At 43.9% G+C, this 19,229-nt stretch overlaps 1 protein-coding gene across 1 annotated transcript; it reads left to right on the top strand.

Moving 5' to 3' along the window:
- Nucleotides 1–7,340: 7,340 nt before the first annotated feature.
- LOC115312253 (amine sulfotransferase-like) lies at nucleotides 7,341–10,302 on the top strand. Its single transcript, XM_029971147.4, has 2 exons — nucleotides 7,341–7,495; nucleotides 8,238–10,302. Exon 2 carries the CDS (start codon nucleotides 8,324–8,326, stop codon nucleotides 9,224–9,226), a length of 903 nt encoding a protein of 300 aa, XP_029827007.1. The 5' UTR covers nucleotides 7,341–7,495; nucleotides 8,238–8,323; the 3' UTR covers nucleotides 9,227–10,302.
- The last annotated feature ends 8,927 nt before the right edge of the window (nucleotides 10,303–19,229 follow it).

Consider the following 19,229-nt stretch of genomic DNA (forward strand, 5'->3'; position numbering starts at 1 on the left):
TTTCAGGTATACACAAAATGTGGGTGCCTAGGTCTAAAAGAGTGGAATTCACTTTTCCCGCAGGGCTGGAAGGCCCGACTCAATTTGGCTAGCAACTTGAAACCTATGGGAACCTGGGGAACTGAACCGCAAGAGTGAGAGTGACACCCGCCTTGCATTTCCTCAACGATGGCACCATGAGGAAGGGGGAGCTGCCCTAAAGTGAATGCAATGGCAGGTGGGTCGTTCCAGTGAACCCCTATACAGATGATGCCAAGCAGAAAATTATTGAAAAATGTATTATTAAAAACATGGAGTTCCATGTTTTTAATAATTATTATTTTGTCCATGGAGTTCCATGTTTTTAGTGTTTATTAAAAACATGGTAGCCAATAGCAGCATGCTTTAATTAACGATCTGCAATAAAAGTATGCTGCTATTTATTAGTATGCAGTAACACTGTGCTTACAGTTGAATCCTAGTCAATCATTATTGAACAAAAATGAAAACGAGGGTACAAGCTAGCTATACCCAGGCTAACTTATTCAAGACGGGTTCTCAGGAAGATTATACAATCGCAGAGAAGTGTGCATCACAGCTGCGTTTTAATGGACAAAAAATGAATAGGTGACCCAAAAGACGAAACATAGGGGAAGACATGAAGTCACTCTTTACAATTTCTCGTCTGCTTACCACCACTTTACGAAGGGAATTCCTTCCTGGACCTTACAGCGTAATACTGTTCACAACTTCTAACATACCCAAAAGCAGTAAACGCAAAGAAGCAACCTGCTAACCATCTAGGTAAATCTGATTAAACAAACAAGAGGGAATGCCCTTGACCTTTCAACAGGAAATAAAAAAATATCATGCACAACATCAAGATTTCAGAACACAGACGGACATCACACCTGTTTCTAATGAAAAATGTAAGCCAAGAAACTTCTTCCACTCGCTGGCAAAACACAGGGAAGGCCTTCAACTAATTTCTGGGTTTCATCATTGTTATTGATTGTTTCAATATACACTGGTGGTCACTCTCGTTAGTCAGCATTTTTTCAGTAGTGTTCTATAAGGCCACACAATTATTACATAAGATCACGTGTTTTGACACAGCTGAATACAGATCCTTATTTTTCTGCAACATTTATACTAAGTTCAATCAGTCCATAATGCGGGGTTTTGTCGCATGAAGTGTTCTATGAGTCGAGCGAGACTTTCTAGCGGTCCTTGGGACATGTCATGCTGTGGCTTATGCATTAGTGGCTTTCTCTTTGTTACTTTGTGGTATATGGAAAGCTGTATTAAATTTATTGCAGGTCCCAGTTGCACCAAGCGGGTAGACCCACCATCAAACACTGCAAGCCGCTCTCTTCAAGCCACGCAGAGTGTTCTATGAGGTGAGCAATCATTTCTAGCGGTCTATGGCACATGCTGTGCTGGGGGTTTATGTTAAACTGGCCTTGTCCACTTTGATCCAGTGTTTCTTAATGAAAAGTGGACCTCTATAGTTGGATGGTGCACGGCTGCATCCACATGCACCCGGAATTTATCTATATTTTTATATACATACAAAGCTTTCTACTTCAATTCAAACAAAATTTAAAAAAAAAACAAAAAAAAAACAAAACCGGCGCGAGTGTTACTTGGATGCCGCCTTCACCGTATGTTTGTGGGGCTCTGTGGACATTACATAAGGGGAAATCCCTTCACAGTATATTATTCAAAACTATTTAACCAGCATTTTAATAATATTTGTAATAGTGGTTTTATGAGATATTTTCAATTCTAGTTTCAAAGATGAAAATTAAAGACTCACACAATTAACACAATTTGCGAATCGCAACAATTTTGAGATATTCAATCCTAAACATCTGCCTTTTTGTCGCCCAATAACAAAATCTTGCGCTCGGAAGGCCTCAGGATGTCGTGCGGACGTGGTTGCTTCGGACCCACCTTCACTATCCTGGAAGTATGACGCCGACGCTTCCACTAAGGACACACTGTCGAGATAGTGACGACGTACCCGGTACGACTAGTCACTCTTCTACCGTGCACCATTAACGGCACGAATTTTTGAGCTCAAGCTGAGCGCGGTTTTTGCACCCGACCTTAAAAATGCAGAAGTTTGACAATGAATACCTCGAAGCCGCTTGGCTTTTCGTGATTGGTTCGAATGGGCGTAGCCTTTACTGGCGTTTAACACTGCAGTTGCAACATGGTCCATAAAGCCATTAATAACAAAGCTAACAGATTCTGGTCAATTAGTCAACATACTGTGACAATTATTCCCTTTACTATCGTCCGCGGAGTCCTACGAACACGCAGTGAAAAAGGCATCAACGTAACTCTCACGGCCTTTTTTAAAAATTCTATTAGCTTTCAAATAGAGTTTTGTGTACGCATGTAAAACGACTTGTAGAATATAATCATGCACATAATTGTTACAATGGTTTGCTTTTCACCCAATTAAGTATTGCATTTTTTATCGCAACCTTTAAAACATAAGCAAACCATCCATTTTGATACTGGAAATGTATTCTATTCGGCAATAAATCAACAGACTACTAAATTTTCGCCTTTGGCTTCATACTTAAAATAATAGGCATGCGCGAATCATAGATTTTGTGCTTAAACTGAATGGTGATATGAGCTTATTAACTTTTCAGTTGACTATCACATAGCTTCTGCACCTCTCTCTATGCTCGTGAATTCCGGGTCCGTTTACAGCAAGTTATCCAGCAGCCGCAGGTTACCGTTATAGGGCCTCCGAGATTGCTCTTCTCTTGACCTAGACAGCTCGTTTTATATTTTGTCAGAACACTTTTTGTCTGTCACGAATTCTAGGGTTCAAACTCAACAATGTCTCATAGATAACTGTAGAAATATATTATGAGAAACACCTTTTTATGTGCACCCCGCTCCACCGTTGATAACCACAGCCGTCAACGTCGCCAGGCTCGACGCGCTGCGTGCTAAATTTGCGCTGCTCCGGTTGGTGTTCGACGGGGGAGTTCATATGGCCAGTGACTAGACGTAAAATGTAGCTCGTGAAAGTTAATTTCTACAGCTACATAAGAGACATTATGTTCGCTGTTTTCTGTAACATTCATCTTTGGGTTTTTCAGAGTAGAAGAGGCAAAAAATTAACATTGACCAAGGGACAAATATTAGCATGTATTGTTATGGTCAGTCGGCGGCCCTACACGGTTCATAATGCAGATTCACGTGGTGAGAAGGGTGCGTCCGTGGCAGACATAGATTGTAGCATCTGAGCTCGACACCTTCTGCCTGTGTTTGTCCTTTTTTTTAAACTTGCCTTCCCTTGGCTATGTTCGCTGATACCGTAAAGAACCCATTACCGCACCCAATGAACGCTGGCGACCAATGACACCACCTGGCAAAGTGTGTCTACCCAAACGTCTTTGCTTTTTGACTTCTGACTCTTTTGGACACATTGTTTCTCAGCTGTGCATCCTCTTACCCAAACAGTAACCTCAAATGTACACAGGAAGGCTGCTGTCTGCAGATAGAAAAGCCGGCCGCTGTAAAAGCGAAATGTGAGAGCAAAGGAAAAAAACACTCTCATTGCGAAAACGAACCAGTGGTACGCCGGATTTTTGGCGTGGCTTCTATTTTGTTTTTACCTCCAAACCTGTCAGTTCATTTCCAACAATAAATGTAACAAGATACATAAGTCTAGCAGCGTATCATAATACATCGCAGAAGTATTTCACTACCGAAACACAGATAGATTTTGGAAATGCATCTTGATACAGAAATAAAGATACTCAAAAGTGTCGATTTTATAGCAATACTTTCATGTCGTGATGTTGCCCCGATTGTAATTCCTCATTCATTTTACATTGCTGCAGACGCCGGTTACTTGTTTAAACATAAGCACTGTATGTCTGTGTGGAGGCTGATGCTCATGGCCTTGATGGCAGCGAATAGCAGTTGACGAGAGCAAACATGTTTCGGACATCTACATTAAAATATATTGTGCTTTATCCTTTTACCTAACGCAGAGCGAGAACATCCCACCGACACCATGTGTCCTCTACACCAAGCAGGAGCTGGACCATGCAGTCTTTCTTCACCTTGTGGTGGATCGTGAGCGCTTGTTCCCCGTTTTTAATGCAGAAGAGGGGCTGTGCATGTTGCTGGCAGCATATTGGCTGCTCAACATCCAGTACGAACGCAAGTCCTCCAATACGCTGGTTGCTGTGGGGAGACTTTTCCTTGGCTTGAGCGACACAACTCCAAGGACAGTCGTGATCAAAAATTTGAACAAAGTTGGCAGACAGGTATGGGGTCGAAGAGATGTTTTTTGAGCCGTTTTAAAAGTTTATAATGCACTTTTCTCGCCAGTATTATCAGGTTCATTTTTAGTTTGCTTCTAGAACGAATGATAGAAGGTTTTATGGAGGCATGTTTTATTTTTCTTTCTTTAAATGTTGAGCACTTTCTGTGATAACTTAGGCTTACCTCCTAAATGCGAGGCATGCTTAGAATTTAGCTGTACGAGTTCCTCATCCAAAGTCGTCGTCCAGAACCTTATAATTTTCTTTGTACGTGAGCAAGAGGATAGCGTCTTCTACCGAAACATTTGCTTTTTTGCCGTAGAGTGCAAGTTCATTATGTGATATTTTTCATTACATATTTGCAGATAGCATTCTTTATGTCATGGAATGGCATACATTGTATTTTTTATTTGTCTCTTAGGGTTCAATAAATGTTCAATTTAACGCATTCTAATTGATGTCGTAATGAGCTTCCCTTACTTAATTACTGCTGTGGTTCAGTCAAGGGCTACACCACCACCCTCTACCCTGTTTCCATTTAGTAATCAGATGCGCATAAAGAGACAAGTGATAAGTGAAGCGTGTTGCCTGAAATTCTCTGAAACAAACAAAACATGTCACTTGATTTCCTAACAGGAAAGCTCCCCTTGCCTCGCTTATGGCAACCCATGATGCTTACAATGGTTCAACCGTGCAGTGCGATGCTTGGGGCCACTGCTTGCTCGCTTAGAGTTCGAGAAAGGGGGGCGCCGTAGCACTTCCCAATTGTCCGCGGGGTTATGATCTGGCTTACAAGGAGCTGTTTTGTATTACTTCATAAGTTGCGTTCAGTGTGACTCATTATTTCTTTAACGCGTGCCTCATATGTGGTGGTGTGGCTACGTTCCTAAGTGAAAGAAAGTGTAAATGTGTTCAGTTAAACATGATAAGCTGTAAATCATATTGTAATATTAATATAAGAATATGCAATACCATATAATATTTTTGTATAATTTACACATTCTTATATGTGTATTGGACACCTTTCTATAATATTTTCACGGTGGCCTATTTCTTATTTTACCTTTCGTCCGAGCGTGGTGGACACTACCAGCCAATCCAGCGTCTAGAGAGCGTCATATGACCTTCAACTCCACATAACCAAAACTTCTCGTGACACTCTCCCGGCGCCGGATTGGCTGGGGTGGCCCAGCATAAACTGGGCCACCCCAGCGGGCGCCCATTGTGATGATGTGGGAGAACCAACGATGAGGAAAACGACGTGCGTGAAAACTGTGAGTTGGACTGAGCAACACTGTGAACTGAGCAAAGGACGATGAAGAAGGTGCGGTGAACGTGGGGAAGATGGAAATGGTAAAAGAAAAAGAAGTTCAAGGCAAGAGTTGGATATACGGAAAAACCGAAGACGACGACGAGAAGGGAAGAGGGGACACAATCTCGTGACTCATAAGAGAAGGGCGGGCACGACACTGAACCCGGCTCGACAGCGGTGGTCTCGGCAGCCAAGGAGGAGCCCGGACGGACGAGTCCAGGCCCGTGGGGCTTTCACCCAAGCTCGCTGAGAAGCCTGCGCCTGTGCCTAGCAAGGAGCTGAACATTCCCTGGACAAGATGAACGCCATGCCTACGTCGACGTGCACCACCGGGCCGTAAGCGGATGCGGCGAACTGAACTCTGTGTATATAGCCACACCATTGTTTTCTAACTTCATGCTTATACGACTGTAAATAATATCTACCTTTTTATATTCACCGCACTGGAATTTCGAGTCCTTTTAATTATTATTTTTTTCCATCACACCCATCCATGCCAAGCACCCTTTCCTAAGGGTGTTATCAAGCACCCATTATGAAGGATACTTGCGTGAACAGTATGAGGGTGTTAGCCCTGGTACAAACTGATTTACACCCTTAAGTGTGTAAAAACTTTTACTGTGTACCGAAGGCTTCGCTTTCCCGTAAGTGCCAGTAAGCTTGTGTAACGTGAAAAATATTGTAACTGAATATCGTTGCACTGTCCCTTCACCTAAAGTTATTTTTTTCTTTTTCTTTTTTACTGCTGCATTACCGGGGGATCTTAATGGTGGGACCACGAACGACTGAAATGTGGTCGCAACCAGTGTCGTGAGACGTAGTACTCAAAACGTCCAATAAATATCGAGCGACCTTGCAGCAGCTTCGCTTGTCATTAATATGTAAAAGTTTTTGGGGTTGAGTTCTCAAACTTGAGCGCCCGAAATTGTTGACAATCGTACGATTGTCAACAATTTGGTGTTCCTCAGACGTCTGAGGAACACCAACATTTCCTGGCAGTCTGTGATAAATTATATATGAAGTGTATAACTACAGCCACTTTTTGCCAGTGACTGCCCGAACGTCAATGGCCAGGGGCTGGTCAAGCGTGAGTGGCCACTGGCTGGCCAAAAGTGATTGGCCAGTGGCTGGCCAAAATCGAATGGCCAGTGGCTGGTCAAAAGTGACTGGCCAGAGGTGAATGGCCAGTGACTGGTCAAAGGTGAATGGCCAGTCACTGGCCAAAAATGAATGGCCAGTCACTGGCCAAAGGTGAATGGCCAGTCACTGGCCAAAGGTGAATGGCCAGTCACTGGCCAAACATGATTGGCCAGTCACTGGCCTAAAGTGAATGGCCAGCGACTGGCATAAAGTGAATGGCAAGTCACCAGACGAGGACGAAAACACTTCTATTGCCGAGCGCTTTGGCCAAGCTTGGGCCATCGAAAATCTGGTTGGCCATAGTACACCTGCCAGCGATGGCCCATTCGCAACGTGCTGCTTGGGGTACCATTAAATGGTCCAATACGGTTAAAACCTGACAAAATAATTGGCACTGAAAGAGGCGAGCGTCACGGCAGAATGGCTTGGTATAACTACGTAGGTAACCCCATGCTCCCCGTCCCTCCCCTGTTCATATATTTTGTGCTAAAAAAAAAAAAAAAAAAGAGCAATCCTGCGTTGCAGTTTGATTCTGACTGTACTTCCTGTCAAGTGGTCGTGCAAGTGGTCTGCAGCTGTTTTTTGCCGCGACGACTGACGTTACAGCCCATCAGATTCGGGGAGCAATGGAAACGATGTACGTGGAGCCTGCTAAATTTCCTGCAATCTAATGGTTCTTGGTGGCCGTTGAAATCGAGCTTCATTTGCTGCCGTTCAAAGTACGTGCCACAGACTGCAACAATTAAGTTTTGATAATCGGGTAAGTGCGCCAATTTCGCTATATAGCATCAGGGTCGTTTTGGCCGATGGGCTTGGCTTCACGCCTGTTAAGGCCAGCCGACTTTGCTATGACATAAAATGTTGTGTTGTCTTATTAAGAGGCGGCCATGAATTTTCATGCATGTAAAAGAGCTTCTTTTACTTTCATGTAAAAGAGCGCGTGTAAAAGAGCGAAGACTTGTTAAATAATTTATTTTTAAGTCAACCTGTTCATGGCTAGGATTCCGTGCATTTTTCGTGTGCGTCAACAAAAAGTAAGGTCCCGAATTCGATGCACAATCGCTTCATTCTATGCAAACGATTATACGTCTCATCAATTGGATAGGCATTTTCAGTAGATTAGTTATCAATAGGCATATTTTCGAGATAAGTAGACTCTCGGGGAGATAATAAAGGTTCCTCAAATATTTACCGCTATTCAACCCGCGCCGGCGATGTCTGCGCTCGTGCCGCCCTCTCTTTGTCGCCGTTCCAAGCGCTTGCGTGCCTAATTTCCTTTCCTTCCGCTGTCCCAGGTTGCATTCCCGTCGCGCGTGTCTAGTTTCCTCCGGCTTTTTGGGACGGCGATAGTTCGTACCTCTGCTCAAAATTCTGTGTCACATTTGTGTCCTGTCGAGTGCTAAGAAGCTTCGTTACTCATCCACATTCACGGAGTGGTATAGCCCATGATTTTTTAATACATAAATACCCTGCAAAAAATCTCCATCTTTTATTCTTCGCAGGAGGCTTGTCAAACTACCCAAGCGTCAGAAGAACATACTAGAGCTGAGCAAGGTCGACTAACATTTGTGGAAACCGAAAGTCCGTCATGGCTGTTGAAGTGAAGGTTCCGAACTGCCCAACCTACGTTTACATGGATGGCGTTCGAGTCACGAACGGCTACGAATTAGACTTGTTCCGAGGAGCGTTGAAGTACCAACCCGAACCGGACGACAAGTTCGTAGTTTCTTTTCCCAAGACTGGAACCACCTGGATGCAGCAAATAGCTTATCTCCTCTTCCACAAGGGAGTTCCTCCTACAAGCGCGCAGGATTTCCACGACAATGGCCCGTTCCTCGACATACACGGAGTCGAAACGGTCAAGCGGAGGGTCAAGTCGGGGCTCATCAAGACGCACCTGCCTTACGGCATCGCGCCCAAAAGTCCCCTGGCAAAGTATCTTTATATATGCAGGAATCCAAAGGACACATGCATCTCGCTCTTCTATCACACTTGCCGATTTTCTGAGTACGAGTTTCAGGACGGAAAGCTGGAAGACTTTTTCGAAGTGTTCCTACGTGGCGAAACCGATTATGGCGACTACTTTGATCACGTACTTTCCTGGTACGAACACCGCGATGATCCGAACGTTATGTTTATTCATTATGAAGACGTGAAAACCAACCCCGAACTCTGGATACTAAAGATAGCGGAATTCTTGGATGAAAAGTGTCACAGATTACTTATCAACGACAGAACCATCTTGGAGCATGTGTTGGAGTACAGCGGCATACATTTCATGAAGGGATCGGCAGAAAGCATTTTTGAAAACTTGTATCCCGAAGAGGTGGGGCGCTGCAGTACCGATTTTATTCGCAAGGGAATAATTGGAGACTGGAAACATCACTTGACAACTGAAATGAACGCCAGATTGGAAAAAAAAATCTATCAAAAGATGCAAGAAACAGACATCATCACAGTGTGGATAAATCATGGCTTGATGGAATTGTAGCAGTGCAAGAATGCATGAAAGGGCTGGAATCAGGAATATGAACTCCGATTGATGCAGTACCTCCAAACGTTGTGGACAGCTCATGAATGTATTAATCGCCAACTAAATGTTTACCCATACAATACATACATTCTTAGCCCAACATAAAGTTTATCACGGGCATTAACTTTGCCGCTGTCAGGCTCAACGCCAAGATTTTCACAACGTGACTTCTGGTCCTCCATACAGAACAGTGCTGAGCACAACAGAGCTCGTTGACAAAAAGTAACATCGATACATGCGACAGAAACAAATATATTACTTTGGTTACTCTACGGGCGAAATTAAACGCAAGCAAATTTCTAGTAGAGACTACTTTTTGCTTGTATGTACAAAGAGTTTTATAATCCTGATGAAAAATTAGTGCTGTACCTTGTGTTGGGATCGAAGCGCCAACCGGGTTTTTCTCACCGCAAAAATAAACTACGCATCACTGATGGCCAAGTCTCCACCCAAATGTAACTACAACGGTCTGAACCAGACGATAAAGGTTCTGAGATGATCCTTTCCTCATTCAAAACTCAGTATCGATATTCGAAAATTTTCAATACAAAAATTTGTCCTTGCCTTATTTACCTCTATGGATTAGCGGGCTATCTTGGTCATCCTTTCGTTGTTAAAAACCAACAAACTTCTATAATAGCTTTTTGATTGGAGAACGGCAAGTCCTGAAACTGATACATCTGATCCCAAGCGCCTGAGCTCCATTAAAGTGGAGACTGAGCATACGGAGATGCGTAGTTCAGTTTTGCGGTACTGGAAAACACGTTTTTTTTTTGTTTTTTTTTTTTTTTATCTTGAAAACCCAGTAATAATTATTTTGACCTCAGGTGAAATTTGTTTTTTTTAAACATCTTTGTTTCTTTTTATTATCATTTCAATTGATGACAATATGTTTCGTCACTGCTATTTTGACGGCATTAAAAGTTTGTTAAAGGTTTTTTTTTTTGTTGTTAATCAAAGTGTCGTTTACTTCTTACATCAGCCATCACATTTGAAACTATGCAGGAAAAAGCAATAAATATTATGAAATTGCATTATTAAACGCACCACTCCTGGCGTCGCTCAGGCTATAGGAATCTAATCGATTATATCTCCCAAAAGCGTAGTTCATATTCATAATTCTGTAGTAGTTTAAGAATGATAGCAGTAGGACGATAACCCAAATATAATTATCTATTTAGAAACCGCCAATTGTTTCGTGAAATACTGTTGAAAGTTGCACGGACCTAACTAAAACCTGGCTCTGGTAAAATGCTCTTCAGTAATAATCATGGCTGCAGCTACAACAGAGAAAGGTACACATTGATTAAAAAAATAGGCATTCAAAATTCATTTTTCATTTTTTTGGTGTTCCTCCATGTAGAGGTGTATGCAGATGTATTTAGCGGATGTGCATGAGTTAGGGAAAATAGATAAGTCCCTAGGTGTGGGAGATTTACGCATGAATAAATTGACTTAGCATCCATTTGAGATCAAGCGCACCTCGCGCTTTTGAGGCACCTGGTGTTCAACTGAAAAAATCGAGTTGTCAATTTTTCCTGTAGCACACCAGCAGTAGCCTGTAGGGCTGTATGTAGTTTTGGTCCATTTCTAGCGGAAGTCACTTCAATCCATTTCGGTCTAGATGTATCCGTGATTGCATGATAATTGTGTTTTTTTTTTTTTATCGGAAACATTAATTTTATAGGTTGAGTCAAGGAGATCATTTGTTGTCTGATGGTACGTCATGAATCGGTTTCTGGACGTTTCGAACTACAGAGGCAAACAAAAGTTGTTCATGAAGTGTATACAATTTTTACTGAACAACCTTGCTTGAGTAAAGGTTAGTAATGAAAAACTTAAAATCTCTACGTACGGCGGCCGTGTGTGAACCAAAGATACATATTTCATGCCGTAGTCGATAGATATCGGCTTTACTTTCCTCGTTGACAGGTGGGATTCGGCCGTAAAAGCACCGAGCACCGTATTTTTCGGCGGCAGCTTTCTTGATGACACGATGGTTGTCGGTGGCTTGTTTTGGAGGTTTCCCTCCTCGTTGGGGCGCCTCACCTAGCAAAGCAACGGGAGAAGCCCGGAGGTCGTCGCTGAAACTCCGCCCGAACTCGTCGGCAAACCTCCTTCGTACTCTGGCACAGCCCGTACCAGAGCTGAATCTCCACTCGTTCGTTTGTAGCTAAGCGCACCATGAAGATAATTTGTACCCCAAAAGAGCACGGATAACAGTTCCAGTGAAGAAGTGGGACGCGGTAACAAGATAGTCCAAAGCAGACGACGACATGTACCCGAAAACAATTGTCTCAGAAAGTAAGACCACACATCGGTTTTATTTTTGTCACTTCATCGTTGCTTTTTTTTTTTATGATTCATTGGTAGAATATTATAACCATGCACCGATAATTCTAGCAGAAAATTAGCGCGTCACTTCTAATCAGATACGTCGTCTGTTATTTGCGGCTCCAATTCACTATAGGTGGTGCCACTTCATGACTATTCCAGGCTAGAAGGCCTAGAAAAGCCATGATGTCTGCCCTGTGGTTTCCGCAAACCGTACCCTTTTGACGCTCGCACCTTCTCATGCTTTCTGACTCCCCCGCGCCAAACGAACACAAACCTTCTGAACTGGAAGCCCATACCTCGTGACGCTCGCGGTCGCAAATGGTTCCACAGCCAATTACGTAGCTTCTAACCTTAATGCCCGCGCCAACCCAAAACAAACTTCTTGGCAGATGAGACCCTTCCATTGATGCTCGCGGTTGTTGGTGGTTTACAGCGGGGCTCGACGAGTGCAAGCATGCGTGGCGTTCGGTTGTGATCCTGTTTTGCTGGAAACTCGGCGATTATCGACGATTGTCTTTATGACATTGGTGAGCGGAGCCAGGTTGTTGATAGGTGCGCTGTTGGACAGTCACCCACAGCATGATCGCGATGAATTTGCTCGTGTACGTCGACTGGTGCTCGTGTAGGTACGCATCGAAACTGAAGAAAAACACTGAGAGGCGTTTGCTTGTGACCTAACGTCTTACGAATTAACTCCATAGATGTTTTTAATACAGAGCTGAACAAGCGGGTTCCTGAAATATTGCGATTGGGGGGGGGGGGGGGGGATCTTTTTACCATAGAAGAAGCCAACGTATGGTCTGTCACTGGGGCCTGGATGAGTGCATTTCTACACTTCTTCGACGCGCTTTTGTCACTTGCCTAGAATTGCACATAGTCACAGAGCCCTCACATTCGTATTCTCGTCGACGGGGGGGGGGGGGGGGGGGGGGCGTTATACCCTGACGGTGACCGAGGAACGAAACTCGTCGTTTTCTGAGTTCAGTGAGTGTCCCGGATGTGGTGGAATCATTGCCAGTGCAGAATGACGTGTGACCTTAGCTCAGTAATTGTGACCGCCAGCCCGGGGTGGTCATTAACGTGCATCACTAAGTAGCGATTACACAAACGCACTGTTTTACGATACTCATCCATTTTGAAACGGTCAGGGGCGGGCAGGTGGTTCAGGCTCAGAAAAACCTTGAAGCGATCTGGCAAACTACTTCCCCACCCTTTGCACGCTGGTAGAAATCCGAACGAACACCGCCCGAGTGCCGCTGGCATATAGTAAGTTAAGTTTGTAATTGTCCTGGAGGTTTATTTTCCGGGACGGAGGAGTCGCCTCACAAAAAGCAGAAGCCGACACAACTCGAGGTCGAGTAGCGTTCTTCCTTACAAGTTGCGTCGGAAGAGGAAAAACGGAGGGGAAAGGGGGGGGGGGGGGGGGAAGGCTCCAGCCGCCCCCCCCCCCCCCCTCCCCTCCAGGTATTTTGGACCGCTAAAGAAAACAATACAGGGAAAGAGGGCATGGTCGAGCTTATTTTAATCTGGAATTATTTATGCATATGTATAGCTACTGTCGCTCTTTAGTGCATAAAGGATTCCGTAGATGGTCATTCTCGAAAACTCGTTGTCAGAAGGCAGTACTTGTCACATGCTTAGTGGTTCGGAAGTTCACAGCTATGTCTTTTCGACCTAAATAACTGTGCCATTGATAAAAAAAAAAAAATAAACATAACAATAAATGCGGGGATAAAAACCTGGAGGAAAAAAAAAGCTATCAACTTCGAAACAAGTTTCTCCTACCAAAACGTGCACAGGCTAAAAGAAACACGTTTCAGGAACGTGAAACAAAACAAAACAAAAATTCTTTTAATGACGTGTTGAGCTTGAACAATATTAAACATCTGCTCCCATGAGTTAATTTATTCCTTAACGTGAAAAAACAACAAAAAAAAAAACATCATTTTGTATTCTGCAGATGGGAATGATGTGTACTGTCCGTGGTGTTAATATAGATGCGATACATCAAACAACTTAGACGAAAATAAATACCAAGTTTAGGGCATAATTGCCCGTACATACATGTTTGGACAGTTCTTAAAAACTTACCTTGAATAAGACTAATCACATCTTAGAATCACACTTACCTAGGGGATACATAAATCATTCTTTAAAACATTAACATCTCTACCATAGATAGCTGCGGCTATAGCGCGCTTCAAATATTACACAAATGACAATCGTCAAAAACCCGTCGTCCTTCCTCGCCCCTTCGGGAATTTTTTTTTTTTTAAACTAAGCATGCCAGAACATTGAAATAAACGGCATTGTCTTTTGTAAGGAACGTAGCACCGCATGTAAACATTCGAGAAAAAAAAAGTAAGAATGTATCTTACTACATGAATTCAAATGAAACCGTCCACCGGTCTTTCGAAGGTCAACGAATGTCTAACTTTTACCCTAAAAGTTCGAAGTTCGCCGACCTTTTGACTTTTCAGAATTCGTAACTTCGAAAATTTTCGAATTCTCTTGATAAATAAGTTCGAAAATTACCAAATTCCTTAGCGTAGGAAGTTCGAAAGTTCGGAAGGCTTCAAACCTTTTAGTGCAAGGCGTTCGAAAGGTCGAAAATCATCGATTTTTCGGTCTATCAAATTCGAAAGTTCGACAAGCACCGAATTTCGCAGCGTGATAAGTTCAAAAGTTTGAAAAGGATTCAATTTTTTAGCGTAATAAGTTCGACGGTTCGAAAAGCGTCGAACTTCTTGGTTTAACAAGTTCGAAAGTTCGACTTCCGTCGAATTTTACGATACAGAGAGTTCGAGAAATTCGAAGTATGTCGAACCTTTCGACCGCTTGATTCGATCATCAAAACTTCGGTTCGAAAAAGTTCGCGGCATCCCTAGTCATGAGAGTTACCCTCACGAGGGTTACTAGGATTACCCTCACGAGGGTCACGAGGGATTACTCTCACGAGGGTCACGATGGTTACCGTCAAGAGGGTCACGAGGATTATCCTCACGAGGGTCATGAGGGTTACTCCCTGAGGTCACGTGACCTCCCTGAGGTCACGTGCCCCCTGATGGCACGTGACTCCCCTCAGGTCACGGCACCCCCCTGAGGTCACGTGATCCCCTTCAGGTCACGTGATCCCCTCAGGTCACATGAGCCCCCTGAGGTCACGTGACTCCCCTGAGGTCACGTGACCTCAAGGAGTCACCTATTCCTCAGTACCTTTCCATCTTCCTCTTCAAGAGCTGCGCTCTAATCGGGCGTTACAGGGAGTTCTAAACGGCTTTCATTTTTTTTATATCGGCTTTACAGCCGTTTTACGTCGGTACTTTCGCGTTAAAGGACATCACATAATGTGCGAAAGGAAATGGCACGATCGATGCTGCATAGCCTCTTTGTTGTGGGCATAGAATAAAAGTATTTGTCTTCACTTCGCACTGCATGTTAAGCACGGGAGTTCCTATTCGGTTATGTCCTTACTTTCTTAGAAAGAAATATACAGTTATTTAAATTACCGCATTACAAAAACGTCGAAATCGCAAAATTTCTTTCAGTACTTGCAACGATTTTCGCTCGCATAGTGAATAAGATTAGTTCAAAACATATCCCAAACGAAAAGCTGGTATGTTCTCTGATGTGATGTGTTACTTTCCTAGCGGTCTAACGTTCAGGAGGTGGTATTTTTATGCGCTGTGTACTCGTTGTTTTGAGCTGCAGGGCATTTTAAAGTGGAAACAAGGCAGAGAATAAAACAGCATCATCCCCTTAGGTTTGCTAAACCAGATTAACCGCACCTTCTGGCGACAATCGGCCTTTGGCGATTCCATCCACTGCCGGGCGTGAGAGTCTCTCTCGTGAGCTGAAACAAACACGGCGCCAACCAAAAATAGGAACGAATATAAGGACACAAACAAAATGTCTCCGCTTTAAACGACTGACGTACCTAGGGCTCGTAGAACATAGGTGAAATTGGAGTGCCTTCATGTACACGTGCGTTTGTAGAGTTATGACATCTCCGCTAATTTGCCGCCCATTTTTTGTTTAAGTGCACTCATTGTTGTTTCGAAAGCAAGCACTTTATCTATATATTTGTTCTTTCACGTGCTGATGGCAAGCTTTGCAGCACGCGTTGTCTTCACTCTGAGACACTCACGCACACCCAGGCACTTTAATTTGACTAAACAAACCTTGTATTTTAGTCACTACTTTAGGGCGCCAAAGACGTTTCATGTAAAACTGTTGCCAGTGAACCGAGTACAGCCTACCCTGATTTTTTTTTCTGATATATACTTTGACTGTTTTTATTTGTAAATAGTGTTGTAGCACGTCTTTGACAGCAATATAAAAGAACTGCAGCCCCACCGATCCATCCGCACGTTTTTCGCAATTCGTTGTACGCGCCGTTGCCAGGATCAACAGACTACCAACATAGCCAGAAAACGAAAGAAGCAGTAAGTGGAAATAGCAGTCAGTACCCTTCATTCGCGACACTGGCAAGCTATGTATGGTATTTATACTTCGTTTTATCTTGTGTTGAACCGCAGCGGAAGGTTAGGAGCCTCTACAAATATTCAAGCGCAAGTCAGAGGTGACGTCACCATGCTTTTTGAGCATCGATCAGTTCGTGACGTCACCTCTGAACTAGCGCTTGACTGGCTGTGGGGGCCCCTAGCCTTCTAATGCGAAAAGCTGAATTTCGTTCCCCCTCCAGGTCATGTGAGCTGCATCGCGGGTGCCTGTTCTTCCTTTGTCTCCACGAGGCTTGCATATTCTTCGAGACGAAGGGGGGCCCGCAGACTGGAGGGTCCCCGACCAAAGGCACACAGGCTTGGGCTTTGGGGTGCTGTTCTTTCTCGCGTTCTCTTTTCTTCTTTTTTTTCAGCTTGGGGAAAAGGGTTAGAGGCCATTTTCGTTTCTTTACCCTTTACTGAGTTCTTGCGTGTGTGTGTGGGTCCATAGAACAGCTGCTTCTTCCGGCATAATATTTAAAAGAAAGGAAGAAACGCACGAGAAGAATGAGTGTAAGAAAATTAGTCGACAACTTGGACTCCGTTCTGTAAATGCTCGATTGGAGTTTCTAGCCACCTCCTTCTCCTCAGAGAGATCTGGCGTAGTCTCTCATTCTCGCGGAGAAATCCCTTTTGTAGGAATACAGTATTGCTTCACCAAAAGTCACGAGTTGCAGAGGTCTTACAAAGCACGCTCTAACATATCGAAGAAATAGTCACAGTGCAAGCGAGCTGGTGTAAGTTGAACATGATTGTAAACCTCAGACTGGGGCAGAAAAGAGAACACAACAGAAGGTAGTAAAAGAGGAGGCAACGTCTCAACGTTGCCTCCTCTTTTGCTACCATCTGTTGTGTTCTCTTTTCTGCCACAGTCTCAGGTTTACAGTCATGTTCTAACATATCGTTTGCCCAAACAGCCGCAGTCGTCATATGAGTTCTCCATTAGAGTGGGCTAACTCTCGTGTTAGTCGTTGATGACAACGTCCATTGGGGACGTCCTCGTTAGGAAAAATCTTTTTATTTTCTAGATTACAATCTGCGCCCATCCGGCCAATTTGGGCAAGTTGGGGTACGCTCATTGCATACGCACGACAAAAGGGGGCCCCCTCGCAGCCGCCCCTATCTGCAGATCTCACCTCTCTCTGAACTAGTCACTTCGGCGGAGGCGCCGGGCGATCATGGAAAATGTTTAGCCTTGCAATAAACTGTTCCAAGGTCCAGCACAGGGACGGCCCAAAATACTTGCATGAAAGACAGGCCATTGGTTCCCCCCCCCCATTTTTTTTCATCTAATTGTTTTATTCACCTCACATTCGTTCCTTTTTGTTTGTTGAGTATACGTGTCATTGTAATGATTTTGTATCCTAGCAATCGTCAAACAGCAAGACGCATCTAAGTCAGAAACCAGATGTACTCTCGTGGGCACGTAAGCAACAATACGTGCCCTAATCCGATGTCCTTTCAAGCGTTTCTCCTGCGTGCACTGCGAACAAACGCAAGGATATGAGACTTCGTTTCCCCATAAATTGGCAAACGGAGAAAGCTAAAGCTCTTGTGAGCCAATGAGCTTTGGAGCGAGGCACGTGCTCCCAAAATACCTGTCACGTGCTTTGCTTCGCGACTGTGATTTCCTCACTGCAGCTCTTAAGTTTGAAGTTTGCCAAGTTACGGTGAAACGGAGTAGAGACAAAACGGACAGGAAACGAGTCAGCATACACTAGTAAAACTTTTGACAAAAAGTATTAGTTTCTCTCCCAGCTGGACAACATTTATCGTACATCTTTAGAGCTGCGAAGCTCTAAACCACGCGTACTCAATAAGATTTTATTTTCTCTCACGTGTTTGTGATTTTTACAATGCCTTGCAAGCAGAAAAGGAAAAGGAAGAACAAAAAAAAAAAAACTGGATTGCTTTAAATGGCGGGGTCACTTTCGGGGGTACTGATAATCTGCGAATCACGATCATAAAGGATTCGCTAACATCCGTCAGGCGTGCGAGCGATAAATTGTGACGCAAACATAGTCTCACAAGCTGCAAATATTTATTTGGCTTAGCAGATAGAATACATTAACGACATGGGATTATTACAGATAACAAAACACCATTTCTCGGTTCTTCAAGACCCATTCCCTAGTCCTGAATGGTCGCGCGATGGGCCGCGGCTGTACGCCCACACTCCTCTCCTGGCCCACGGAGCTGTGTGGACGAGGGGAAAAAACCGTGCTCTCGACTACGGAGCTACGTTGTGTCGTCTGTTACTATACAACTAACAGGAGAGCGATAGCTCTGTCTGTTTCAGAGATGCGTGTTGCGGTATAACTCTGTACGTCTGTCCTGGAGGAAGATAATTGGCTCTTTGACCCCCTCCTAAGCTAGCAAGAACAAACAGAAGTATACTCGTTTGGACTGAAAGGTTTCCGAAATAGTGGCCAGGCATTGGAAAAGCATAGGTAAAAAAACTTGGTTTATGAAATGGCCTTTTTTTACGAGCAAGAAATCACATACTCGCCACTGCGACGACAAAATCATCACTATTAATTGCGTCAGGTGTATCTGCGCTCATTAAGAAAAACCTGAACACATCCTTCTCCCAACGGCTTATGCCGAACAACACTTTTTTAAACACGTATGCACAAGTAACTCATTTATTGCTACACTTGTATATAGACGTGAATTAAACGAAGCCAAACTGAATTTGTGATTAGATTGTTATATCTATACCAACATTCGTATCTTTTAGGGCTTCTATGAACCATAACTTCAACAATAGTTAATAGAACACGATGGCTCGACCTCACGAGAAACCTCAAGGTGCGAAGCTTTCGCAGGCGGTCGCTTACGAGTATTCTCGAAGTGGGATTTCAGAAGCTTCCGCTTGCCATAGGGAGCATGGTTTCGACGAGAGCACTGCACGGGCCCGGGCCAGGCTAGGGCCAGGCTAAAGTCCCGATACCCGGCCCAGCTCGAGGGCCGGGCTCGGACCGGGTAGCACGCATTTTCTCGGGCACGGGCCATGCTCGGGCTTAAAGAAACATTTTTTGGGCCGGCCCGTGCAATCGTGTGCTGCAAATTCTAAATTGTTGATAACAAAAAGTGTGTTCATTCATCTTTAAGGCTCAATG

The sequence above is a fragment of the Ixodes scapularis genome, unplaced genomic scaffold (assembly GCF_016920785.2).
Source record: "Ixodes scapularis isolate PalLabHiFi unplaced genomic scaffold, ASM1692078v2 PGA_scaffold2__306_contigs__length_199485367, whole genome shotgun sequence".
Classification (NCBI taxonomy): Eukaryota; Metazoa; Arthropoda; class Arachnida; order Ixodida; family Ixodidae; genus Ixodes; species Ixodes scapularis.